This window comes from Schistocerca nitens, unplaced genomic scaffold (assembly GCF_023898315.1).
Source record: "Schistocerca nitens isolate TAMUIC-IGC-003100 unplaced genomic scaffold, iqSchNite1.1 HiC_scaffold_468, whole genome shotgun sequence".
In the NCBI taxonomy this organism is placed as follows: domain Eukaryota; kingdom Metazoa; phylum Arthropoda; class Insecta; order Orthoptera; family Acrididae; genus Schistocerca; species Schistocerca nitens.
The window spans coordinates 7,071,694-7,097,120 of record NW_026046001.1 but is presented as its reverse complement, the minus strand read 5'-3'; the positions used below and the strand labels follow the sequence as shown (position 1 = coordinate 7,097,120).

Here is a 25,427-nt window from a genome sequence, read left to right as displayed (position 1 = left end):
CCTCCGGTTACAGGAGCGTACCTCCATGTTCAATGTTTTTTGGGCAGTTGAACATGTAAAGTTGAATCCCGTACGCGCGTGGTAGGATCTCTAGACCACGGGCGCGTACGGAGTTCGTCACCCATGCTGTTGCAGTGAAGTCTCATCAGAAAATCAGAAACAGCTGCGCGGAGACGGCTGCGCAGAAGCGGCTGCGCGGAAGCGGCTGCGCGGAAGCGGCTGCGCGGAAGCGGCTGCGCGGAAGCGGCTGCGCGGATGCGGCTGCGCGGAAACGGCTGCGCGGAAACGGCTGCGCGGAAACGGCTGCGCGGGAACGGCTGCGCGGGAACGGCTGCGCGGGAACGGCTGCGCGGGAACAGGTGCGCGGGAACAGGTGCGCGGGAACAGCTGCGCGGGAACAGCTGCGCGGGAACAGCTGCGCAGGAACAGCTGCGCAGGAACAGGTGCGCAGGAACAGCTGCGCAGGAACAGCTGCGCAGGAACAGGTGCGCAGGAACAGGTGCGCAGAAACAGCTGCGCAGAAACAGCTGCGCAGAAACAGCGGCGCAGAAACAGCGGCGCAGAAACAGCGGCGCAGAAACACTCTATAGCCTCCGGTTACAGGAGCGTACCTCCATGTTCAATGTTTTTTGGGCAGTTGAACATGTAAAGTTGAATCCCGTACGCGCGTGGTAGGATCTCTAGACCACGCGCGCGTACGGAGTTCGTCACCCATGCTGTTGCAGTGAAGTCTCATCAGAAAATCAGAAACAGCTGCGCAGAAGCGGCTGCGCGGAAGCGGCTGCGCGGAAGCGGCTGCGCGGAAGCGGCTGCGCGGGAGCGGCTGCGCGGGAGCGGCTGCGCGGAAGCGGCTGCGCGGAAGCGGCTGCGCGGAAGCGGCTGCGCGGAAGCGGCTGCGCGGAAGCGGCTGCGCGGAAGCGGCTGCGCGGAAGCGGCTGCGCGGAAACGGCTGCGCAGAAACGGCTGCGCAGAAACGGCTGCGCAGAAACGGCTGCGCAGAAACGGCTGCGCAGAAACGGCTGCGCAGAAACGGCTGCGCAGAAACGGCTGCGCAGAAACGGCTGCGCAGAAACGGCTGCGCAGAAACGGCTGCGCAGAAACGGCTGCGCAGAAACGGCTGCGCAGAAACAGCTGCGCAGAAACAGCTGCGCAGAAACAGCTGCGCAGAAACAGCTGCGCAGAAGCAGCTGCGCAGAAGCAGCTGCGCAGAAACAGCTGCGCAGAAACAGCTGCGCAGAAACAGTGCGCAGAAACAGCTGCGCAGAAACAGCTGCGCAGAAACAGCTGCGCAGATACAGCTGCGCAGATACAGCTGCGCAGAAACAGCTGCGCAGAAACAGCTGCGCAGAAACAGCTGCGCAGAAACAGCTGCGCAGAAACAGCTGCGCAGAAACAGCTGCGCAGAAACAGCTGCGCAGGAACAGCTGCGCAGAAACAGCTGCGCAGAAACAGCTGCGCAGGAACAGCTGCGCAGGAACAGCTGCGCAGAAACAGCTGCGCAGAAACAGCTGCGCAGGAACAGCTGTGCAGGAACAGCTGCGCAGGAACAGCTGTGCAGGAACAGCTGTGCAGGAACAGCTGCGCAGGAACAGCTGCGCAGAAACAGCTGCGCAGAAACAGCTGCGCAGAAACAGCTGTGCAGAAACAGCTGCGCAGAAACAGATGCGCAGAAACAGCTGCGCAGAAACAGCTGCGCAGAAACAGCGGCGGACAAACAGCGGCGCAGAAACACTCTATAGCCTCCGGTTACAGGAGCGTACCTCCATGTTCAATGTTTTTTGGGCAGTTGAACATGTAAAGTTGAATCCCGTACGCGCGTGGTAGGATCTCTAGACCACGGGCGCGTACGGAGTTCGTCACCCATGCTGTTGCAGTGAAGTCTCATCAGAAAATCAGAAACAGCTGCGCGGAGACGGCTGCGCAGAAGCGGCTGCGCGGAAGCGGCTGCGCGGAAGCGGCTGCGCGGAAGCGGCTGCGCGGAAGCGGCTGCGCGGAAACGGCTGCGCGGAAACGGCTGCGCGGGAACGGCTGCGCGGGAACGGCTGCGCGGGAACGGCTGCGCGGGAACAGGTGCGCGGGAACAGGTGCGCGGGAACAGGTGCGCGGGAACAGCTGCGCGGGAACAGCTGCGCAGGAACAGCTGCGCAGGAACAGCTGCGCAGGAACAGGTGCGCAGGAACAGCTGCGCAGGAACAGCTGCGCAGGAACAGGTGCGCAGGAACAGGTGCGCAGAAACAGCTGCGCAGAAACAGCTGCGCAGAAACAGCTGCGCAGAAACAGCGGCGCAGAAACAGCGGCGCAGAAACAGCGGCGCAGAAACACTCTATAGCCTCCGGTTACAGGAGCGTACCTCCATGTTCAATGTTTTTTGGGCAGTTGAACATGTAAAGTTGAATCCCGTACGCGCGTGGTAGGATCTCTAGACCACGCGCGCGTACGGAGTTCGTCACCCATGCTGTTGCAGTGAAGTCTCATCAGAAAATCAGAAACAGCTGCGCAGAAGCGGCTGCGCGGAAGCGGCTGCGCGGAAGCGGCTGCGCGGAAGCGGCTGCGCGGAAGCGGCTGCGCGGAAGCGGCTGCGCGGAAGCGGCTGCGCGGAAGCGGCTGCGCGGAAGCGGCTGCGCGGAAGCGGCTGCGCGGAAGCGGCTGCGCGGAAACGGCTGCGCGGAAACGGCTGCGCGGAAACGGCTGCGCAGAAACGGCTGCGCAGAAACGGCTGCGCAGAAACGGCTGCGCAGAAACGGCTGCGCAGAAACGGCTGCGCAGAAACGGCTGCGCAGAAACAGCTGCGCAGAAACAGCTGCGCAGAAACAGCTGCGCAGAAACAGCTGCGCAGAAGCAGCTGCGCAGAAGCAGCTGCGCAGAAACAGCTGCGCAGAAACAGCTGCGCAGAAACAGTGCGCAGAAACAGCTGCGCAGAAACAGCTGCGCAGATACAGCTGCGCAGATACAGCTGCGCAGATACAGCTGCGCAGAAACAGCTGCGCAGATACAGCTGCGCAGAAACAGCTGCGCAGAAACAGCTGCGCAGAAACAGCTGCGCAGAAACAGCTGCGCAGAAACAGCTGCGCAGAAACAGCTGCGCAGAAACAGCTGCGCAGGAACAGCTGCGCAGAAACAGCTGCGCAGAAACAGCTGTGCAGGAACAGCTGCGCAGGAACAGCTGCGCAGAAACAGCTGCGCAGAAACAGCTGCGCAGAAACAGCTGCGCAGGAACAGCTGCGCAGGAACAGCTGCGCAGGAACAGCTGCGCAGGAACAGCTGCGCAGAAACAGCTGCGCAGGAACAGCTGCGCAGGAACAGCTGCGCAGGAACAGCTGCGCAGCAACAGCTGCGCAGAAACAGCTGCGCAGAAACAGCTGCGCAGAAACAGCTGCGCAGAAACAGCGGCGCAGAAACAGCGGCGCAGAAACAGCGGCGCAGAAACACTCTATAGCCTCCGGTTACAGGAGCGTACCTCCATGTTCAATGTTTTTTGGGCAGTTGAACATGTAAAGTTGAATCCCGTACGCACGTGGTAGGATCTCTAGACCACGCGCGCGTACGGAGTTCGTCACCCATGCTGTTGCAGTGAAGTCTCATCAGAAAATCAGAAACAGCTGCGCAGAAGCGGCTGCGCAGAAGCGGCTGCGCAGAAACGGCTTCGCAGAAACGGCTGCGCAGGAACGGCTGCGCATAAGCGGCTGCGCAGAAGCGGCTGCGCAGAAGCGGCTGCGCAGAAGCGGCTGCGCAGAAGCGGCTGCGCAGAAGCGGCTGCGCAGAAGCGGCTGCGCAGAAGCGGCTGCGCAGAAGCGGCTGCGCAGAAGCGGCTGCGCAGGAACGGCTGCGCAGGAACGGCTGCGCAGGAACGGCTGCGCAGGAACGGCTTCGCAGGAACGGCTGCGCAGAAGCGGCTGCGCAGAAGCGGCTGCGCAGAAGCGGCTGCGCAGAAGCGGCTGCGCAGAAGCGGCTGCGCAGAAGCGGCTGCGCAGAAGCGGCTGCGCAGAAGCGGCTGCGCAGAAGCGGCTGCGCAGAAGCGGCTGCGCAGAAGCGGCTGCGCAGAAGCGGCTGCGCAGAAGCGGCTGCGCAGAAGCGGCTGCGCAGAAGCGGCTGCGCAGAAGCGGCTGCGCAGAAACGGCTGCGCAGAAACGGCTGCGCAGGAACGTCTGCGCAGAAACGTCTGCGCAGAAACGGCTGCGCAGAAACGGCTGCGCAGAAACGGCTGCGCAGAAACGGCTGCGCAGAAACGGCTGCGCAGAAACGGCTGCGCAGAAACGACTGCGCAGAAACAGCTGCGCAGAAGCGGCTGCGCAGAAGCGGCTGCGCAGAATCAGCTGCGCAGAAGCAGCTGCGCAGAAGCAGCTGCGCAGAAGCAGCTGCGCAGAAGCAGCTGCGCAGAAGCAGCTGCGCAGAAACGGCTGCGCAGAAACGGCTGCGCAGATACGGCTGCGCAGATACGGCTGCGCAGAAACGGCTGCGCAGAAACGGCTGCGCAGAAACGGCTGCGCTGATACGGCTGCGCAGAAGCGGCTGCGCAGAAGCGGCTGCGCAGAAGCGGCTCCGCAGAAACGGCTGCGCAGATACGGCTGCGCAGAAACGGCTGCGCAGAAACGGCTGCGCAGAAACGGCTGCGCAGAAACGGCTGCGCAGAAACGGCTGCGCAGTAACGGCTGCGCAGAAACGGCTGCGCAGAAACGGCTGCGCAGAAACGTATGCGCAGAAACGGCTGCGCAGAAACGGCTGCGCAGAAACGGCTGCGCAGAAACGGCTGCGCAGAAACGGCTGCGCAGAAACGGCTGCGCAGAAACGGCTGCGCAGAAACGGCTGCGCAGAAACGGCTGCGCAGAAACGGCTGCGCAGAAACGGCTGCGCAGAAACGGCTGCGCAGAAACGGCTGCGCAGAAACGGCTGCGCAGAAACGGCTGCGCAGAAACGGCTGCGCAGAAACAGCTGCGCAGAAACAGCTGCGCAGAAACAGCTGCGCAGAAACAGCTGCGCAGAAACAGCTGCGCAGAAACAGCTGCGCAGAAGCAGCTGCGCAGAAGCAGCTGCGCAGAAGCAGCTGCGCAGAAGCAGCTGCGCAGAAACAGCTGCGCAGAAACAGCTCCGCAGAAACAGCTGCGCAGAAACAGTGCGCAGAAACAGCTGCGCAGAAACAGCTGCGCAGAAACAGCTGCGCAGATACAGCTGCGCAGATACAGCTGCGCAGATACAGCTGCGCAGAAACAGCTGCGCAGAAACAGCTGCGCAGATACAGCTGCGCAGATACAGCTGCGCAGAAACAGCTGCGCAGAAACAGCTGCGCAGAAACAGCTGCGCAGAAACAGCTGCGCAGGAACAGCTGCGCAGAAACAGCTGCGCAGAAACAGCTGCGCAGGAACAGCTGCGCAGGAACAGCTGCGCAGAAACAGCTGCGCAGGAACAGCTGCGCAGGAACAGCTACGCAGGAACAGCTGCGCAGGAACAGCTGCGCAGGAACAGCTGCGCAGGAACAGCTGCGCAGGAACAGCTGCGCAGGAACAGCAGCGCAGGAACAGCTGTGCAGGAACAGCTGCGCAGAAACAGCTGCGCAGAAACAGCTGCGCAGAAACAGCTGCGCAGAAACAGCGGCGCAGAAACAGCGGCGCAGAAACACTCTATAGCCTCCGGTTACAGGAGCGTACCTCCATGTTCAATGTTTTTTGGGCAGTTGAACATGTAAAGTTGAATCCCGTACGCGCGTGGTAGGATCTCTAGACCACGCGCGCGTACGGAGTTCGTCACCCATGCTGTTGCAGTGAAGTCTCATCAGAAAATCAGAAACAGCTGCGCAGAAGCGGCTGCGCAGGAACAGCTGCGCAGAAGCGGCTGCGCAGAAGCGGCTGCGCAGAAGCGGCTGCGCAGAAGCGGCTGCGCAGAAGCGGCTGCGCAGAAACGGTTGCGCAGAAACGGCTGCGCAGAAGCGGCTGCGCAGAAGCGGCTGCGCAGAAGCGGCTGCGCAGAAGCGGCTGCGCAGAAGCGGCTGCGCAGAAGCGGCTGCGCAGAAACGGCTGCGCAGAAACGGCTGCGCAGAAACGGCTGCGCAGAAACGGCTGCGCAGAAGCGGCTGCGCAGAAGCGGCTGCGCAGAAGCGGCTGCGCAGAAGCGGCTGCGCAGAAGCGGCTGCGCAGAAGCGGCTGCGCAGAAGCGGCTGCGCAGAAGCGGCTGCGCACAAGCGGCTGCGCACAAGCGGCTGCGCAGAAGCGGCTGCGCAGAAACGGCTGCGCAGAAACGGCTGCGCAGCAGCAGCTGCGCAGAAGCAGCTTCGCAGAAGCAGCTGCGCAGAAACAGCTGCGCAGATGCAGCTGCGCAGAAACAGCTGCGCAGAAACAGCTGCGCAGAAACGGCTGCGCAGAAACGGCTGCGCAGAAACGGCTGCGCAGAAGCGGCTGCGCAGAAGCGGCTGCGCAGAAGCGGCTGCGCAGAAGCGGCTGCGCGGAAGCGGCTGCGCGGAAGCGGCTGCGCGGAAACGGCTGCGCGGAAGCGGCTGCGCGGAAGCGGCTGCGCAGAAGCGGCTGCGCAGAAGCGGCTGCGCAGAAGCGGCTGCGCAGAAACGGCTGCGCAGAAACGGCTGCGCAGAAACGGCTGCGCAGAAACGGCTGCGCAGAAACGGCTGCGCAGAAACGGCTGCGCAGAAACGGCTGCGCAGAAACGGCTGCGCAGAAACGTATGCGCAGAAACGGCTGCGCAGAAACGGCTGCGCAGAAACGGCTGCGCAGAAACGGCTGCGCAGAAACGGCTGCGCAGAAACGGCTGCGCAGAAACGGCTGCGCAGAAACGGCTGCGCAGAAACGGCTGCGCAGAAACGGCTGCGCAGAAACGGCTGCGCAGAAACGGCTGCGCAGAAACGGCTGCGCAGAAACGGCTGCGCAGAAACGGCTGCGCAGAAACGGCTGCGCAGAAACGGCTGCGCAGAAACAGCTGCGCAGAAACAGCTGCGCAGAAAGAGCTGCGCAGAAACAGCTGCGCAGAAACAGCTGCGCAGAAGCAGCTGCGCAGAAGCAGCTGCGCAGAAACAGCTGCGCAGAAACAGCTGCGCAGAAACAGTGCGCAGAAACAGCTGCGCAGAAACAGCTGCGCAGAAACAGCTGCGCAGATACAGCTGCGCAGATACAGCTGCACAGATACAGCTGCGCAGATACAGCTGCGCAGAAACAGCTGCGCAGATACAGCTGCGCAGAAACAGCTGCGCAGAAACAGCTGCGCAGAAACAGCTGCGCAGAAACAGCTGCACAGAAACAGCTGCGCAGGAACAGCTGCGCAGAAACAGCTGCGCAGAAACAGCTGCGCAGGAACAGCTGCGCAGGAACAGCTGCGCAGAAACAGCTGCGCAGGAACAGCTGCGCAGGAACAGCTGCGCAGGAACAGCTGCGCAGGAACAGCTGCGCAGGAACAGCTGCGCAGAAACAGCTGCGCAGGAACAGCTGCGCAGGAACAGCTGCGCAGGAACAGCTGCGCAGAAACAGCTGCGCAGGAACAGCTGCGCAGGAACAGCTGCGCAGGAACAGCTGCGCAGAAACAGCTGCGCAGAAACAGCTGCGCAGAAACAGCTGCGCAGGAACAGCTGCGCAGAAACAGCTGCGCAGAAACAGCTGCGCAGGAACAGCTGCGCAGAAACAGCTGCGCAGAAACAGCTGCGCAGAAACAGCTGCGCAGAAACAGCTGCGCAGAAACAGCGGCGCAGAAACAGCGGCGCAGAAACAGCGGCGCAGAAACAGCGGCGCAGAAACACTCTATAGCCTCCGGTTACAGGAGCGTACCTCCATGTTCAATGTTTTTTGGGCAGTTGAACATGTAAAGTTGAATCCCGTACGCACGTGGTAGGATCTCTAGACCACGCGCGCGTACGGAGTTCGTCACCCATGCTGTTGCAGTGAAGTCTCATCAGAAAATCAGAAACAGCTGCGCAGAAGCGGCTGCGCAGAAACGGCTTCGCAGGAACGGCTGCGCAGGAACAGCTGCGCATAAGCGGCTGCGCAGAAGCGGCTGCGCAGAAGCGGCTGCGCAGAAGCGGCTGCGCAGAAGCGGCTGCGCAGAAGCGGCTGCGCAGAAGCGGCTGCGCAGAAGCGGCTGCGCAGAAGCGGCTGCGCAGAAGCGGCTGCGCAGAAGCGGCTGCGCAGAAGCGGCTGCGCAGAAGCGGCTGCGCAGAAGCGGCTGCGCAGAAGCGGCTGCGCAGAAGCGGCTGCGCAGAAGCGGCTGCGCAGAAGCGGCTGCGCAGAAGCGGCTGCGCAGAAGCGGCTGCGCAGAAGCGGCTGCGCAGAAACGGCTGCGCAGAAACGGCTGCGCAGAAACGGCTGCGCAGAAACGGCTGCGCAGATACGGCTGCGCAGAAACGGCTGCACAGAAACGGCTGCGCAGAAACGGCTGCGCAGAAACGGCTGCGCAGAAACGGCTGCGCAGGAACGGCTGCGCAGGAACGGCTGCGCAGGAACGGCTGCGCAGGAACGGCTGCGCAGGAACGGCTGCGCAGGAACGGCTTCGCAGGAACGGCTTCGCAGGAACGGCTGCGCAGAAGCGGCTGCGCAGAAGCGGCTGCGCAGAAGCGGCTGCGCAGAAGCGGCTGCGCAGAAGCGGCTGCGCAGAAACGGCTGCGCAGGAACGGCTGCGCAGAAACGGCTGCGCAGAAACGGCTGCGCAGAAACGGCTGCGCAGAAACGGCTGCGCAGAAACGGCTGCGCAGAAACGGCTGCGCAGAAACGACTGCGCAGAAACGGCTGCGCAGAAGCGGCTGCGCAGAAGCGGCTGCGCAGAATCGGCTGCGCAGAAGCAGCTGCGCAGAAGCAGCTGCGCAGAAGCAGCTGCGCAGAAGCAGCTGCGCAGAAGCAGCTGCGCAGAAACAGCTGCGCAGAAACAGCTGCGCAGATACAGCTGCGCAGATACAGCTGCGCAGATACAGCTGCGCAGATACAGCTGCGCAGAAACGGCTGCGCAGAAACGGCTGCGCAGAAGCGGCTGCGCAGAAGCGGCTGCGCAGAAGCGGCTGCGCAGAAGCGGCTGCGCAGATACGGCTGCGCAGAAACGGCTGCGCAGAAACGGCTGCGCAGAAACGGCTGCGCAGAAACGGCTGCGCAGAAACGGCTGCGCAGTAACGGCTGCGCAGAAACGGCTGCGCAGAAACGGCTGCGCAGAAACGTATGCGCAGAAACGGCTGCGCAGAAACGGCTGCGCAGAAACGGCTGCGCAGAAACGGCTGCGCAGAAACGGCTGCGCAGAAACGGCTGCGCAGAAACGGCTGCGCAGAAACGGCTGCGCAGAAACGGCTGCGCAGAAACGGCTGCGCAGAAACGGCTGCGCAGAAACGGCTGCGCAGAAACGGCTGCGCAGAAACGGCTGCGCAGAAACAGCTGCGCAGAAACAGCTGCGCAGAAACAGCTGCGCAGAAACAGCTGCGCAGAAACAGCTGCGCAGAAACAGCTGCGCAGAAGCAGCTGCGCAGAAACAGCTGCGCAGAAGCAGCTGCGCAGAAACAGCTGCGCAGAAACAGCTGCGCAGAAACAGCTGCGCAGAAACAGTGCGCAGAAACAGCTGCGCAGAAACAGCTGCGCAGAAACAGCTGCGCAGAAACAGCTGCGCAGATACAGCTGCGCAGATACAGCTGCGCAGATACAGCTGCGCAGAAACAGCTGCGCAGAAACAGCTGCGCAGAAACAGCTGCGCAGAAACAGCTGCGCAGAAACAGCTGCGCAGAAACAGCTGCGCAGAAACAGCTGCGCAGGAACAGCTGCGCAGGAACAGCTGCACAGAAACAGCTGCGCAGAAACAGCTGCGCAGAAACAGCTGCGCAGGAACAGCTGCGCAGGAACAGCTGCGCAGAAACAGCTGCGCAGGAACAGCTGCGCAGGAACAGCTGCGCAGGAACAGCTGCGCAGGAACAGCTGCGCAGGAACAGCTGCGCAGGAACAGCTGCGCAGGAACAGCTGCGCAGGAACAGCTGCGCAGGAACAGCTGCGCAGAAACAGCTTCGCAGAAACAGCTGCGCAGAAACAGCGGCGCAGAAACAGCGGCGCAGAAACAGCGGCGCAGAAACACTCTATAGCCTCCGGTTACAGGAGCGTACCTCCATGTTCAATGTTTTTTGGGCAGTTGAACATGTAAAGTTGAATCCCGTACGCGCGTGGTAGGATCTCTAGACCACGCGCGCGTACGGAGTTCGTCACCCATGCTGTTGCAGTGGAGTCTCATCAGAAAATCAGAAACAGCTGCGCAGAAGCGGCTGCGCAGGAACAGCTGCGCAGAAGCGGCTGCGCAGAAGCGGCTGCGCACAAGCGGCTGCGCACAAGCGGCTGCGCACAAGCGGCTGCGCACAAGCGGCTGCGCACAAGCGGCTGCGCACAAGCGGCTGCGCACAAGCGGCTGCGCAGAAGCGGCTGCGCAGAAGCGGCTGCGCAGAAGCGGCTGCGCAGAAGCGGCTGCGCAGAAGCGGCTGCGCAGAAGCGGCTGCGCAGAAGCGGCTGCGCAGAAGCGGCTGCGCAGAAGCGGCTGCGCAGAAGCGGCTGCGCAGAAGCGGCTGCGCAGAAGCGGCTGCGCAGAAGCGGCTGCGCAGAAGCGGCTGCGCAGAAGCGGCTGCGCAGAAGCGGCTGCGCAGAAACGGCTGCGCAGAAACGGCTGCGCAGAAACGGCTGCGCAGAAACGGCTGCGCAGCAGCAGCTGCGCAGAAGCAGCTGCGCAGAAACAGCTGCGCAGATGCAGCTGCGCAGAAACAGCTGCGCAGAAACAGCTGCGAAGAAACAGCTGCGAAGAAGCGGCTGCGCAGAAGCGGCTGCGCAGAAGCGGCTGCGCAGAAGCGGCTGCGCAGAAGCGGCTGCGCAGAAGCGGCTGCGCAGAAACGGTTGCGCAGAAACGGCTGCGCAGAAGCGGCTGCGCAGAAGCGGCTGCGCAGAAGCGGCTGCGCAGAAGCGGCTGCGCAGAAGCGGCTGCGCAGAAACGGCTGCGCAGAAACGGCTGCGCAGAAACGGCTGCGCAGAAACGGCTGCGCAGAAACGGCTGCGCAGAAGCGGCTGCGCAGAAGCGGCTGCGCAGAAGCGGCTGCGCAGAAGCGGCTGCGCAGAAGCGGCTGCGCAGAAGCGGCTGCGCAGAAGCGGCTGCGCAGAAGCGGCTGCGCACAAGCGGCTGCGCACAAGCGGCTGCGCAGAAGCGGCTGCGCAGAAACGGCTGCGCAGAAACGGCTGCGCAGCAGCAGCTGCGCAGAAGCAGCTTCGCAGAAGCAGCTGCGCAGAAACAGCTGCGCAGATGCAGCTGCGCAGAAACAGCTGCGCAGAAACAGCTGCGCAGAAACAGCTGCGCAGAAACGGCTGCGCAGAAACGGCTGCGCAGAAGCGGCTGCGCAGAAGCGGCTGCGCAGAAGCGGCTGCGCAGAAGCGGCTGCGCAGAAGCGGCTGCGCGGAAGCGGCTGCGCGGAAGCGGCTGCGCGGAAACGGCTGCGCGGAAGCGGCTGCGCGGAAGCGGCTGCGCAGAAGCGGCTGCGCAGAAGCGGCTGCGCAGAAGCGGCTGCGCAGAAACGGCTGCGCAGAAACGGCTGCGCAGAAACGGCTGCGCAGAAACGGCTGCGCAGAAACGGCTGCGCAGAAACGGCTGCGCAGAAACGGCTGCGCAGAAACGGCTGCGCAGAAACGGCTGCGCAGAAACGTATGCGCAGAAACGGCTGCGCAGAAACGGCTGCGCAGAAACGGCTGCGCAGAAACGGCTGCGCAGAAACGGCTGCGCAGAAACGGCTGCGCAGAAACGGCTGCGCAGAAACGGCTGCGCAGAAACGGCTGCGCAGAAACGGCTGCGCAGAAACGGCTGCGCAGAAACGGCTGCGCAGAAACGGCTGCGCAGAAACGGCTGCGCAGAAACGGCTGCGCAGAAACGGCTGCGCAGAAACGGCTGCGCAGAAACAGCTGCGCAGAAACAGCTGCGCAGAAAGAGCTGCGCAGAAACAGCTGCGCAGAAACAGCTGCGCAGAAGCAGCTGCGCAGAAGCAGCTGCGCAGAAACAGCTGCGCAGAAACAGCTGCGCAGAAACAGTGCGCAGAAACAGCTGCGCAGAAACAGCTGCGCAGAAACAGCTGCGCAGATACAGCTGCGCAGATACAGCTGCGCAGATACAGCTGCGCAGAAACAGCTGCGCAGATACAGCTGCGCAGAAACAGCTGCGCAGAAACAGCTGCGCAGAAACAGCTGCGCAGAAACAGCTGCACAGAAACAGCTGCGCAGGAACAGCTGCGCAGAAACAGCTGCGCAGAAACAGCTGCGCAGGAACAGCTGCGCAGGAACAGCTGCGCAGGAACAGCTGCGCAGGAACAGCTGCGCAGGAACAGCTGCGCAGGAACAGCTGCGCAGGAACAGCTGCGCAGGAACAGCTGCGCAGAAACAGCTGCGCAGGAACAGCTGCGCAGGAACAGCTGCGCAGGAACAGCTGCGCAGAAACAGCTGCGCAGAAACAGCTGCGCAGAAACAGCTGCGCAGGAACAGCTGCGCAGAAACAGCTGCGCAGAAACAGCTGCGCAGGAACAGCTGCGCAGAAACAGCTGCGCAGAAACAGCTGCGCAGAAACAGCTGCGCAGAAACAGCTGCGCAGAAACAGCGGCGCAGAAACAGCGGCGCAGAAACAGCGGCGCAGAAACAGCGGCGCAGAAACACTCTATAGCCTCCGGTTACAGGAGCGTACCTCCATGTTCAATGTTTTTTGGGCAGTTGAACATGTAAAGTTGAATCCCGTACGCACGTGGTAGGATCTCTAGACCACGCGCGCGTACGGAGTTCGTCACCCATGCTGTTGCAGTGAAGTCTCATCAGAAAATCAGAAACAGCTGCGCAGAAGCGGCTGCGCAGAAACGGCTTCGCAGGAACGGCTGCGCAGGAACAGCTGCGCATAAGCGGCTGCGCATAAGCGGCTGCGCAGAAGCGGCTGCGCAGAAGCGGCTGCGCAGAAGCGGCTGCGCAGAAGCGGCTGCGCAGAAGCGGCTGCGCAGAAGCGGCTGCGCAGAAGCGGCTGCGCAGAAGCGGCTGCGCAGAAGCGGCTGCGCAGAAGCGGCTGCGCAGAAGCGGCTGCGCAGAAGCGGCTGCGCAGAAGCGGCTGCGCAGAAGCGGCTGCGCAGAAGCGGCTGCGCAGAAGCGGCTGCGCAGAAGCGGCTGCGCAGAAGCGGCTGCGCAGAAACGGCTGCGCAGAAACGGCTGCGCAGAAACGGCTGCGCAGAAACGGCTGCGCAGATACGGCTGCGCAGAAACGGCTGCGCAGAAACGGCTGCGCAGAAACGGCTGTGCAGAAACGGCTGCGCAGAAACGGCTGCGCAGGAACGGCTGCGCAGGAACGGCTGCGCAGGAACGGCTGCGCAGGAACGGCTGCGCAGGAACGGCTTCGCAGGAACGGCTTCGCAGGAACGGCTGCGCAGAAGCGGCTGCGCAGAAGCGGCTGCGCAGAAGCGGCTGCGCAGAAGCGGCTGCGCAGAAGCGGCTGCGCAGAAACGGCTGCGCAGGAACGGCTGCGCAGAAACGGCTGCGCAGAAACGGCTGCGCAGAAACGGCTGCGCAGAAACGGCTGCGCAGAAACGGCTGCGCAGAAACGGCTGCGCAGAAACGGCTGCGCAGAAGCGGCTGCGCAGAAGCGGCTGCGCAGAATCGGCTGCGCAGACGCAGCTGCGCAGAAGCAGCTGCGCAGAAGCAGCTGCGCAGAAGCAGCTGCGCAGAAGCAGCTGCGCAGAAACAGCTGCGCAGAAACAGCTGCGCAGATACAGCTGCGCAGATACAGCTGCGCAGATACAGCTGCGCAGAAACGGCTGCGCAGAAACGGCTGCGCAGAAGCGGCTGCGCAGAAGCGGCTGCGCAGAAGCGGCTGCGCAGAAGCGGCTGCGCAGATACGGCTGCGCAGGAACGGCTGCGCAGAAACGGCTGCGCAGAAACGGCTGCGCAGAAACGGCTGCGCAGAAACGGCTGCGCAGAAACGTATGCGCAGAAACGGCTGCGCAGAAACGGCTGCGCAGAAACGGCTGCGCAGAAACGGCTGCGCAGAAACGGCTGCGCAGAAACGGCTGCGCAGAAACGGCTGCGCAGAAACGGCTGCGCAGAAACGGCTGCGCAGAAACGGCTGCGCAGAAACGGCTGCGCAGAAACGGCTGCGCAGAAACGGCTGCGCAGAAACGGCTGCGCAGAAACGGCTGCGCAGAAACAGCTGCGCAGAAACAGCTGCGCAGAAACAGCTGCGCAGAAACAGCTGCGCAGAAACAGCTGCGCAGAAACAGCTGCGCAGAAGCAGCTGCGCAGAAACAGCTGCGCAGAAGCAGCTGCGCAGAAACAGCTGCGCAGAAACAGCTGCGCAGAAACAGCTGCGCAGAAACAGTGCGCAGAAACAGCTGCGCAGAAACAGCTGCGCAGAAACAGCTGCGCAGAAACAGCTGCGCAGATACAGCTGCGCAGATACAGCTGCGCAGATACAGCTGCGCAGAAACAGCTGCGCAGAAACTGCTGCGCAGAAACAGCTGCGCAGAAACAGCTGCGCAGAAACAGCTGCGCAGAAACAGCTGCGTAGAAACAGCTGCGCAGAAACAGCTGCGCAGGAACAGCTGCACAGAAACAGCTGCGCAGAAACAGCTGCGCAGAAACAGCTGCGCAGGAACAGCTGCGCAGGAACAGCTGCGCAGGAACAGCTGCGCAGAAACAGCTGCGCAGGAACAGCTGCGCAGGAACAGCTGCGCAGGAACAGCTGCGCAGGAACAGCTGCGCAGGAACAGCTGCGCAGGAACAGCTGCGCAGGAACAGCTGCGCAGGAACAGCTGCGCAGGAACAGCTGCGCAGAAACAGCTTCGCAGAAACAGCTGCGCAGAAACAGCGGCGCAGAAACAGCGGCGCAGAAACAGCGGCGCAGAAACACTCTATAGCCTCCGGTTACAGGAGCGTACCTCCATGTTCAATGTTTTTTGGGCAGTTGAACATGTAAAGTTGAATCCCGTACGCGCGTGGTAGGATCTCTAGACCACGCGCGCGTACGGAGTTCGTCACCCATGCTGTTGCAGTGGAGTCTCATCAGAAAATCAGAAACAGCTGCGCAGAAGCGGCTGCGCAGGAACAGCTGCGCAGAAGCGGCTGCGCAGAAGCGGCTGCGCACAAGCGGCTGCGCACAAGCGGCTGCGCACAAGCGGCTGCGCACAAGCGGCTGCGCACAAGCGGCTGCGCAGAAGCGGCTCCGCAGAAGCGGCTGCGCAGAAGCGGCTGCGCAGAAGCGGCTGCGCAGAAGCGGCTGCGCAGAAGCGGCTGCGCAGAAGCGGCTGCGCAGAAGCGGCTGCGCAGAAGCGGCTGCGCAGAAGCGGCTGCGCAGAAGCGGCTGCGCAGAAGCGGCTGCGCAGAAGCGGCTGCGCAGAAGCGGCTGCGCAGAAGCGGCTGCGCAGAAGCGGCTGCGCAGAAGCGGCTGCGCAGAAACGGCTGCGCAGAAACGGCTGCGCAGAAACGGCTGCGCAGCAGCAGCTGCGCAGAAGCAGCTGCGCAGAAACAGCTGCGCAGATGCAGCTGCGCAGAAACAGCTGCGCAGAAACAGCTGCGAAGAAACAGCTGCGAAGAAGCGGCTGCGCAGAAGCGGCTGCGCAGAAGCGGCTGCGCAGAAGCGGCTGCGCAGAAGCGGCTGCGCGGAAGCGGCTGCGCGGAAGCGGCTGCGCGGAAGCGGCTGCGCGGAAGCGGCTGCGCGGAAACGGCTGCGCGGAAGCGGCTGCGCGGAAGCGGCTGCGCGGAAGCGGCTGCGCGGAAGCGGCTGCGCGGAAGCGGCTGCGCGGAAGCGGCTGCGCGGAAGCGGCTGCGCGGAAGCGGCTGCGCGGAAGCGGCTGCGCGGAAGCGGCTGCGCGGAAGCGGCTGCGCGGAAGCGGCTGCGCAGAAGCGGCTGCGCGGAAGCGGCTGCGCAGAAGCGGCTGCGCAGAAGCGGCTGCGCAGAAGCGGCTGCGCAGGAACAGCTGCGCAGAAACAACTGCGCAGAAACAACTGCGCAGAAACAGCTGCGCAGGAACAGCTGCGCAGAAACAGCTGCGCAGAAACAGCTGCGCAGAAACAGCTTCGCAGAAACAGCTGCGCAGGAACAGCTGCGCAGGAACAGGTGCGCAGGAACAGGTGCGCAGGAACAGGTGCGCAGAAACAGCTGCGCAGGAACAGCTGCGCAGAAACAACTGCGCAGAAACAACTGCGCAGAAACAGCTGCGCAGGAACAGCTGCGCAGAAACAGCTGCGCAGAAACAGCTGCGCAGAAACAGCTTCGCAGAAACAGCTGCACAGGAACAGCTGCGCAGGAACAGGTGCGCAGGAACAGGTGCGCAGGAACAGGTGCGGAGGAACAGGTGCGCAGGAACAGCTGCGCAGGAACAGGTGCGCAGGAGCAGGTGCGCAGGAACAGCTGCGCAGGAACAGCTGCGCAGGAACAGCTGCGCAGGAACAGCTGCGCAGGAACAGCTGCGCAGGAACAGGTGCGCAGGAACAGGTGCGCAGGAACAGCTGCGCAGAAACAGCTGCGCAGAAACAGCTGCGCAGAAACAGCTGCACAGAAACAGCTGCGCAGAAACAGCTGCGCAGAAACAGCTGCGCAGAAACAGCTGCGCAGAAACAGCTGCGCAGAAACAGATGCGAAGAAACAGCTGCGCAGAAACAGCTGCGCAGAAACAGCTGCGCAGAAACAGCGGCGCAGAAACAGGGGCGCAGAAACAGCTGCGCAGGAACAGCTGCGCAGAAACAGCTGCGCAGAAACAGCTGCGCAGGAACAGCTGCGCAGGAACAGCTGCGCAGAAACAGCTGCGCAGAAACAGCTGCGCAGAAACAGCTGCGCAGGAACAGCTGCGCAGGAACAGCTGCGCAGAAACAGCTGCGCAGAAACAGCTGCGCAGAAACAGCTGCGCAGAAACAGCTGCGCAGAAACAGCTGCGCAGGAACAGCTGCGCAGAAACAGCTGCGCAGAAACAGCTGCGCAGAAACAGCTGCGCAGAAACAGCTGCGCAGAAACAGCTGCGCAGAAACAGCTGCGCAGAAACAGCTGCGCAGAGACAGCTGCGCAGAAACAGCTGCCCAGAGACAGCTGCGCAGAAACAGCTGCGCAGAAACAGCTGCGCAGAAACAGCTGCGCAGAAACAGCTGCGCAGAAACAGCTGCGCAGAAACAGCTGCGCAGAAACAGCTGCGCAGAAACAGCTGCGCAGAAACAGCTGCGCAGAAACAGCGGCGCAGAAACAGCGGCGCAGAAACAGCGGCGCAGAAACACTCTATAGCCTCTGGTTACAGGAGCGTACCTCCATGTTCAATGTTTTTTGGGCAGTTGAACATGTAAAGTTGAATCTCGTACGCGCGTGGTAGGATCTCTAGACCACGCGCGCGTACGGAGTTCGTCACCCATGCTGTTGCAGTGAAGTCTCATCAGAAAATCAGAAACAGCTGCGCAGAAGCGGCTGCGCAGGAACAGCTGCGCAGAAGCGGCTGCGCAGAAGCGGCTGCGCAGAAGCGGCTGCGCAGAAGCGGCTGCGCAGAAGCGGCTGCGCAGAAGCGGCTGCGCAGAAACGGTTGCGCAGAAACGGCTGCGCAGAAGCGGCTGCGCAGAAGCGGCTGCGCAGAAGCGGCTGCGCAGAAGCGGCTGCGCAGAAACGGCTGCGCAGAAACGGCTGCGCAGAAACGGCTGCGCAGAAACGGCTGCGCAGAAACGGCTGCGCAGAAGCGGCTGCGCAGAAGCGGCTGCGCAGAAGCGGCTGCGCAGAAGCGGCTGCGCAGAAGCGGCTGCGCAGAAGCGGCTGCGCGGAAACGGCTGCGCGGAAGCGGCTGCGCGGAAGCGGCTGCGCGGAAGCGGCTGCGCGGAAGCGGCTGCGCGGAAGCGGCTGCGCGGAAGCGGCTGCGCGGAAGCGGCTGCGCGGAAGCGGCTGCGCGGAAGCGGCTGCGCAGAAGCGGCTGCGCGGAAGCGGCTGCGCAGAAGCGGCTGCGCAGAAGCGGCTGCGCAGAAGCGGCTGCGCAGGAACAGCTGCGCAGAAACAACTGCGCAGAAACAACTGCGCAGAAACAGCTGCGCAGGAACAGCTGCGCAGAAACAGCTGCGCAGAAACAGCTGCGCAGAAACAGCTTCGCAGAAACAGCTGCGCAGGAACAGCTGCGCAGGAACAGGTGCGCAGGAACAGGTGCGCAGGAACAGGTGCGCAGAAACAGCTGCGCAGGAACAGCTGCGCAGAAACAACTGCGCAGAAACAACTGCGCAGAAACAGCTGCGCAGGAACAGCTGCGCAGAAACAGCTGCGCAGAAACAGCTGCGCAGAAACAGCTTCGCAGAAACAGCTGCGCAGGAACAGCTGCGCAGGAACAGGTGCGCAGGAACAGGTGCGCAGGAACAGGTGCGGAGGAACAGGTGCGCAGGAACAGCTGCGCAGGAACAGGTGCGCAGGAGCAGGTGCGCAGGAACAGCTGCGCAGGAACAGCTGCGCAGGAACAGCTGCGCAGGAACAGCTGCGCAGGAACAGCTGCGCAGGAACAGGTGCGCAGGAACAGGTGCGCAGGAACAGCTGCGCAGAAACAGCTGCGCAGAAACAGCTGCGCAGAAACAGCTGCACAGAAACAGCTGCGCAGAAACAGCTGCGCAGAAACAGCTGCGCAGAAACAGCTGCGCAGAAACAGCTGCGCAGAAACAGCTGCGCAGAAACAGATGCGAAGAAACAGCTGCGCAGAAACAGCTGCGCAGAAACAGCTGCGCAGAAACAGCGGCGCAGAAACAGTGGCGCAGAAACAGCTGCGCAGGAACAGCTGCGCAGAAACAGCTGCGCAGAAACAGCTGCGCAGGAACAGCTGCGCAGGAACAGCTGCGCAGAAACAGCTGCGCAGAAACAGCTGCGCAGAAACAGCTGCGCAGGAACAGCTGCGCAGGAACAGCTGCGCAGAAACAGCTGCGCAGAAACAGCTGCGCAGAAACAGCTGCGCAGAAACAGCTGCGCAGAAACAGCTGCGCAGGAACAGCTGCGCAGAAACAGCTGCGCAGAAACAGCTGCGCAGAAACAGCTGCGCAGAAACAGCTGCGCAGAAACAGCTGCGCAGAAACAGCTGCGCAGAAACAGCTGCGCAGAGACAGCTGCGCAGAAACAGCTGCCCAGAGACAGCTGCGCAGAAACAGCTGCGCAGAAACAGCTGCGCAGAAACAGCTGCGCAGAAACAGCTGCGCAGAAACAGCTGCGCAGAAACAGCTGCGCAGAAACAGCTGCGCAGAAACAGCTGCGCAGAAACAGCTGCGCAGAAACAGCGGCGCAGAAACAGCGGCGCAGAAACAGCGGCGCAGAAACACTCTATAGCCTCTGGTTACAGGAGCGTACCTCCATGTTCAATGTTTTTTGGGCAGTTGAACATGTAAAGTTGAATCCCGTACGCGCGTGGTAGGATCTCTAGACCACGCGCGCGTACGGAGTTCGTCACCCATGCTGTTGCAGTGAAGTCTCATCAGAAAATCAGAAACAGCTGCGCAGAAGCGGCTGCGCAGGAACAGCTGCGCAGAAGCGGCTGCGCAGAAGCGGCTGCGCAGAAGCGGCTGCGCAGAAGCGGCTGCGCAGAAGCGGCTGCGCAGAAACGGTTGCGCAGAAACGGCTGCGCAGAAGCGGCTGCGCAGAAGCGGCTGCGCAGAAGCGGCTGCGCAGAAGCGGCTGCGCAGAAACGGCTGCGCAGAAACGGCTGCGCAGAAACGGCTGCGCAGAAACGGCTGCGCAGAAACGGCTGCGCAGAAGCGGCTGCGCAGAAGCGGCTGCGCAGAAGCGGCTGCGCAGAAGCGGCTGCGCAGAAGCGGCTGCGCAGAAGCGGCTGCGCAGAAGCGGCTGCGCAGAAGCGGCTGCGCACAAGCGGCTGCGCACAAGCGGCTGCGCAGAAGCGGCTGCGCAGAAACGGCTGCGCAGAAACGGCTGCGCAGCAGCAGCTGCGCAGAAGCAGCTTCGCAGAAGCAGCTGCGCAGAAACAGCTGCGCAGATGCAGCTGCGCAGAAACAGCTGCGCAGAAACAGCTGCGCAGAAACGGCTGCGCAGAAACGGCTGCGCAGAAACGGCTGCGCAGAAGCGGCTGCGCAGAAGCGGCTGCGCAGAAGCGGCTGCGCAGAAGCGGCTGCGCGGAAGCGGCTGCGCGGAAGCGGCTGCGCGGAAACGGCTGCGCGGAAGCGGCTGCGCGGAAGCGGCTGCGCAGAAGCGGCTGCGCAGAAGCGGCTGCGCAGAAGCGGCTGCGCAGAAACGGCTGCGCAGAAACGGCTGCGCAGAAACGTATGCGCAGAAACGGCTGCGCAGAAACGGCTGCGCAGAAACGGCTGCGCAGAAACGGCTGCGCAGAAACGGCTGCGCAGAAACGGCTGCGCAGAAACGGCTGCGCAGAAACGGCTGCGCAGAAACGGCTGCGCAGAAACGGCTGCGCAGAAACGGCTGCGCAGAAACGGCTGCGCAGAAACGGCTGCGCAGAAACGGCTGCGCAGAAACGGCTGCGCAGAAACGGCTGCGCAGAAACGGCTGCGCAGAAACAGCTGCGCAGAAACAGCTGCGCAGAAAGAGCTGCGCAGAAACAGCTGCGCAGAAACAGCTGCGCAGAAGCAGCTGCGCAGAAGCAGCTGCGCAGAAACAGCTGCGCAGAAACAGCTGCGCAGAAACAGTGCGCAGAAACAGCTGCGCAGAAACAGCTGCGCAGAAACAGCTGCGCAGATACAGCTGCGCAGATACAGCTGCACAGATACAGCTGCGCAGATACAGCTGCGCAGAAACAGCTGCGCAGATACAGCTGCGCAGAAACAGCTGCGCAGAAACAGCTGCGCAGAAACAGCTGCGCAGAAACAGCTGCACAGAAACAGCTGCGCAGGAACAGCTGCGCAGAAACAGCTGCGCAGAAACAGCTGCGCAGGAACAGCTGCGCAGGAACAGCTGCGCAGAAACAGCTGCGCAGAAACAGCTGCGCAGGAACAGCTGCGCAGGAACAGCTGCGCAGGAACAGCTGCGCAGGAACAGCTGCGCAGGAACAGCTGCGCAGAAACAGCTGCGCAGGAACAGCTGCGCAGGAACAGCTGCGCAGGAACAGCTGCGCAGAAACAGCTGCGCAGGAACAGCTGCGCAGGAACAGCTGCGCAGGAACAGCTGCGCAGAAACAGCTGCGCAGAAACAGCTGCGCAGAAACAGCTGCGCAGGAACAGCTGCGCAGAAACAGCTGCGCAGAAACAGCTGCGCAGGAACAGCTGCGCAGAAACAGCTGCGCAGAAACAGCTGCGCAGAAACAGCTGCGCAGAAACAGCTGCGCAGAAACAGCGGCGCAGAAACAGCGGCGCAGAAACAGCGGCGCAGAAACAGCGGCGCAGAAACAGCGGCGCAGAAACACTCTATAGCCTCCGGTTACAGGAGCGTACCTCCATGTTCAATGTTTTTTGGGCAGTTGAACATGTAAAGTTGAATCCCGTACGCACGTGGTAGGATCTCTAGACCACGCGCGCGTACGGAGTTCGTCACCCATGCTGTTGCAGTGAAGTCTCATCAGAAAATCAGAAACAGCTGCGCAGAAGCGGCTGCGCAGAAACGGCTTCGCAGGAACGGCTGCGCAGGAACAGCTGCGCATAAGCGGCTGCGCATAAGCGGCTGCGCAGAAGCGGCTGCGCAGAAGCGGCTGCGCAGAAGCGGCTGCGCAGAAGCGGCTGCGCAGAAGCGGCTGCGCAGAAGCGGCTGCGCAGAAGCGGCTGCGCAGAAGCGGCTGCGCAGAAGCGGCTGCGCAGAAGCGGCTGCGCAGAAGCGGCTGCGCAGAAGCGGCTGCGCAGAAGCGGCTGCGCAGAAGCGGCTGCGCAGAAGCGGCTGCGCAGAAGCGGCTGCGCAGAAGCGGCTGCGCAGAAGCGGCTGCGCAGAAGCGGCTGCGCAGAAGCGGCTGCGCAGAAGCGGCTGCGCAGAAGCGGCTGCGCAGAAGCGGCTGCGCAGAAACGGCTGCGCAGAAACGGCTGCGCAGAAACGGCTGCGCAGAAACGGCTGCGCAGATACGGCTGCGCAGAAACGGCTGCGCAGAAACGGCTGCGCAGAAACGGCTGTGCAGAAACGGCTGCGCAGAAACGGCTGCGCAGGAACGGCTGCGCAGGAACGGCTGCGCAGGAACGGCTGCGCAGGAACGGCTGCGCAGGAACGGCTTCGCAGGAACGGCTTCGCAGGAACGGCTGCGCAGAAGCGGCTGCGCAGAAGCGGCTGCGCAGAAGCGGCTGCGCAGAAGCGGCTGCGCAGAAACGGCTGCGCAGGAACGGCTGCGCAGAAACGGCTGCGCAGAAACGGCTGCGCAGAAACGGCTGCGCAGAAACGGCTGCGCAGAAACGGCTGCGCAGAAACGGCTGCGCAGAAACGACTGCGCAGAAACGGCTGCGCAGAAGCGGCTGCGCAGAAGCGGCTGCGCAGAATCGGCTGCGCAGAAGCAGCTGCGCAGAAGCAGCTGCGCAGAAGCAGCTGCGCAGAAGCAGCTGCGCAGAAGCAGCTGCGCAGAAACAGCTGCGCAGAAACAGCTGCGCAGATACAGCTGCGCAGATACAGCTGCGCAGATACAGCTGCGCAGAAACGGCTGCGCAGAAACGGCTGCGCAGAAGCGGCTGCGCAGAAGCGGCTGCGCAGAAGCGGCTGCGCAGAAGCGGCTGCGCAGATACGGCTGCGCAGAAACGGCTGCGCAGAAACGGCTGCGCAGAAACGGCTGCGCAGAAACGGCTGCGCAGAAACGGCTGCGCAGTAACGGCTGCGCAGAAACGGCTGCGCAGAAACGGCTGCGCAGAAACGTATGCGCAGAAACGGCTGCGCAGAAACGGCTGCGCAGAAACGGCTGCGCAGAAACGGCTGCGCAGAAACGGCTGCGCAGAAACGGCTGCGCAGAAACGGCTGCGCAGAAACGGCTGCGCAGAAACGGCTGCGCAGAAACGGCTGCGCAGAAACGGCTGCGCAGAAACGGCTGCGCAGAAACGGCTGCGCAGAAACGGCTGCGCAGAAACGGCTGCGCAGAAACAGCTGCGCAGAAACAGCTGCGCAGAAACAGCTGCGCAGAAACAGCTGCGCAGAAACAGCTGCGCAGAAACAGCTGCGCAGAAGCAGCTGCGCAGAAACAGCTGCGCAGAAGCAGCTGCGCAGAAACAGCTGCGCAGAAACAGCTGCGCAGAAACAGCTGCGCAGAAACAGTGCGCAGAAACAGCTGCGCAGAAACAGCTGCGCAGAAACAGCTGCGCAGAAACAGCTGCGCAGATACAGCTGCGCAGATACAGCTGCGCAGATACAGCTGCGCAGAAACAGCTGCGCAGAAACAGCTGCGCAGAAACAGCTGCGCAGAAACAGCTGCGCAGAAACAGCTGCGCAGAAACAGCTGCGCAGAAACAGCTGCGCAGGAACAGCTGCGCAGGAACAGCTGCACAGAAACAGCTGCGCAGAAACAGCTGCGCAGAAACAGCTGCGCAGGAACAGCTGCGCAGGAACAGCTGCGCAGAAACAGCTGCGCAGGAACAGCTGCGCAGGAACAGCTGCGCAGGAACAGCTGCGCAGGAACAGCTGCGCAGGAACAGCTGCGCAGGAACAGCTGCGCAGGAACAGCTGCGCAGGAACAGCTGCGCAGGAACAGCTGCGCAGAAACAGCTTCGCAGAAACAGCTGCGCAGAAACAGCGGCGCAGAAACAGCGGCGCAGAAACAGCGGCGCAGAAACACTCTATAGCCTCCGGTTACAGGAGCGTACCTCCATGTTCAATGTTTTTTGGGCAGTTGAACATGTAAAGTTGAATCCCGTACGCGCGTGGTAGGATCTCTAGACCACGCGCGCGTACGGAGTTCGTCACCCATGCTGTTGCAGTGGAGTCTCATCAGAAAATCAGAAACAGCTGCGCAGAAGCGGCTGCGCAGGAACAGCTGCGCACAAGCGGCTGCGCAGAAGCGGCTCCGCAGAAGCGGCTGCGCAGAAGCGGCTGCGCAGAAGCGGCTGCGCAGAAGCGGCTGCGCAGAAGCGGCTGCGCAGAAGCGGCTGCGCAGAAGCGGCTGCGCAGAAGCGGCTGCGCAGAAGCGGCTGCGCAGAAGCGGCTGCGCAGAAGCGGCTGCGCAGAAGCGGCTGCGCAGAAGCGGCTGCGCAGAAGCGGCTGCGCAGAAGCGGCTGCGCAGAAGCGGCTGCGCAGAAACGGCTGCGCAGAAACGGCTGCGCAGAAACGGCTGCGCAGAAACGGCTGCGCAGCAGCAGCTGCGCAGAAGCAGCTGCGCAGAAACAGCTGCGCAGATGCAGCTGCGCAGAAACAGCTGCGCAGAAACAGCTGCGAAGAAACAGCTGCGAAGAAGCGGCTGCGCAGAAGCGGCTGCGCAGAAGCGGCTGCGCAGAAGCGGCTGCGCAGAAGCGGCTGCGCAGAAGCGGCTGCGCGGAAGCGGCTGCGCGGAAGCGGCTGCGCGGAAGCGGCTGCGCGGAAACGGCTGCGCGGAAGCGGCTGCGCGGAAGCGGCTGCGCGGAAGCGGCTGCGCGGAAGCGGCTGCGCGGAAGCGGCTGCGCGGAAGCGGCTGCGCGGAAGCGGCTGCGCGGAAGCGGCTGCGCGGAAGCGGCTGCGCAGAAGCGGCTGCGCAGAAGCGGCTGCGCAGAAGCGGCTGCGCAGAAGCGGCTGCGCAGAAGCGGCTGCGCAGGAACAGCTGCGCAGAAACAACTGCGCAGAAACAACTGCGCAGAAACAGCTGCGCAGGAACAGCTGCGCAGAAACAGCTGCGCAGAAACAGCTGCGCAGAAACAGCTTCGCAGAAACAGCTGCGCAGGAACAGCTGCGCAGGAACAGGTGCGCAGGAACAGGTGCGCAGGAACAGGTGCGCAGAAACAGCTGCGCAGGAACAGCTGCGCAGAAACAACTGCGCAGAAACAACTGCGCAGAAACAGCTGCGCAGGAACAGCTGCGCAGAAACAGCTGCGCAGAAACAGCTTCGCAGAAACAGCTGCGCAGGAACAGCTGCGCAGGAACAGGTGCGCAGGAACAGGTGCGCAGGAACAGGTGCGGAGGAACAGGTGCGCAGGAACAGCTGCGCAGGAACAGGTGCGCAGGAGCAGGTGCGCAGGAACAGCTGCGCAGGAACAGGTGCGCAGGAGCAGGTGCGCAGGAACAGCTGCGCAGGAACAGCTGCGCAGGAACAGCTGCGCAGGAACAGCTGCGCAGGAACAGCTGCGCAGGAACAGGTGCGCAGGAACAGGTGCGCAGGAACAGCTGCGCAGAAACAGCTGCGCAGAAACAGCTGCGCAGAAACAGCTGCACAGAAACAGCAGCGCAGAAACAGCTGCGCAGAAACAGCTGCGCAGAAACAGCTGCGCAGAAACAGATGCGAAGAAACAGCTGCGCAGAAACAGCTGCGCAGAAACAGCTGCGCAGAAACAGCGGCGCAGAAACAGTGGCGCAGAAACAGCTGCGCAGGAACAGCTGCGCAGAAACAGCTGCGCAGAAACAGCTGCGCAGGAACAGCTGCGCAGGAACAGCTGCGCAGAAACAGCTGCGCAGAAACAGCTGCG

General features: G+C 62.9%; 1 protein-coding gene across 1 annotated transcript; it reads left to right on the top strand.

Annotated features, from left to right (window-relative positions):
• The first annotated feature begins 14,974 nt into the window (after positions 1-14,974).
• On the top strand, positions 14,975-23,621 carry LOC126232303 (trichohyalin-like). The gene is made up of 4 exons (XM_049942587.1): positions 14,975-17,275; positions 17,391-19,257; positions 19,415-21,351; positions 21,552-23,621. Exons 1-4 carry the CDS (start codon positions 14,975-14,977, stop codon positions 23,619-23,621), a joined length of 8,175 nt encoding a protein of 2,724 aa, XP_049798544.1.
• Positions 23,622-25,427: the final 1,806 nt, after the last annotated feature.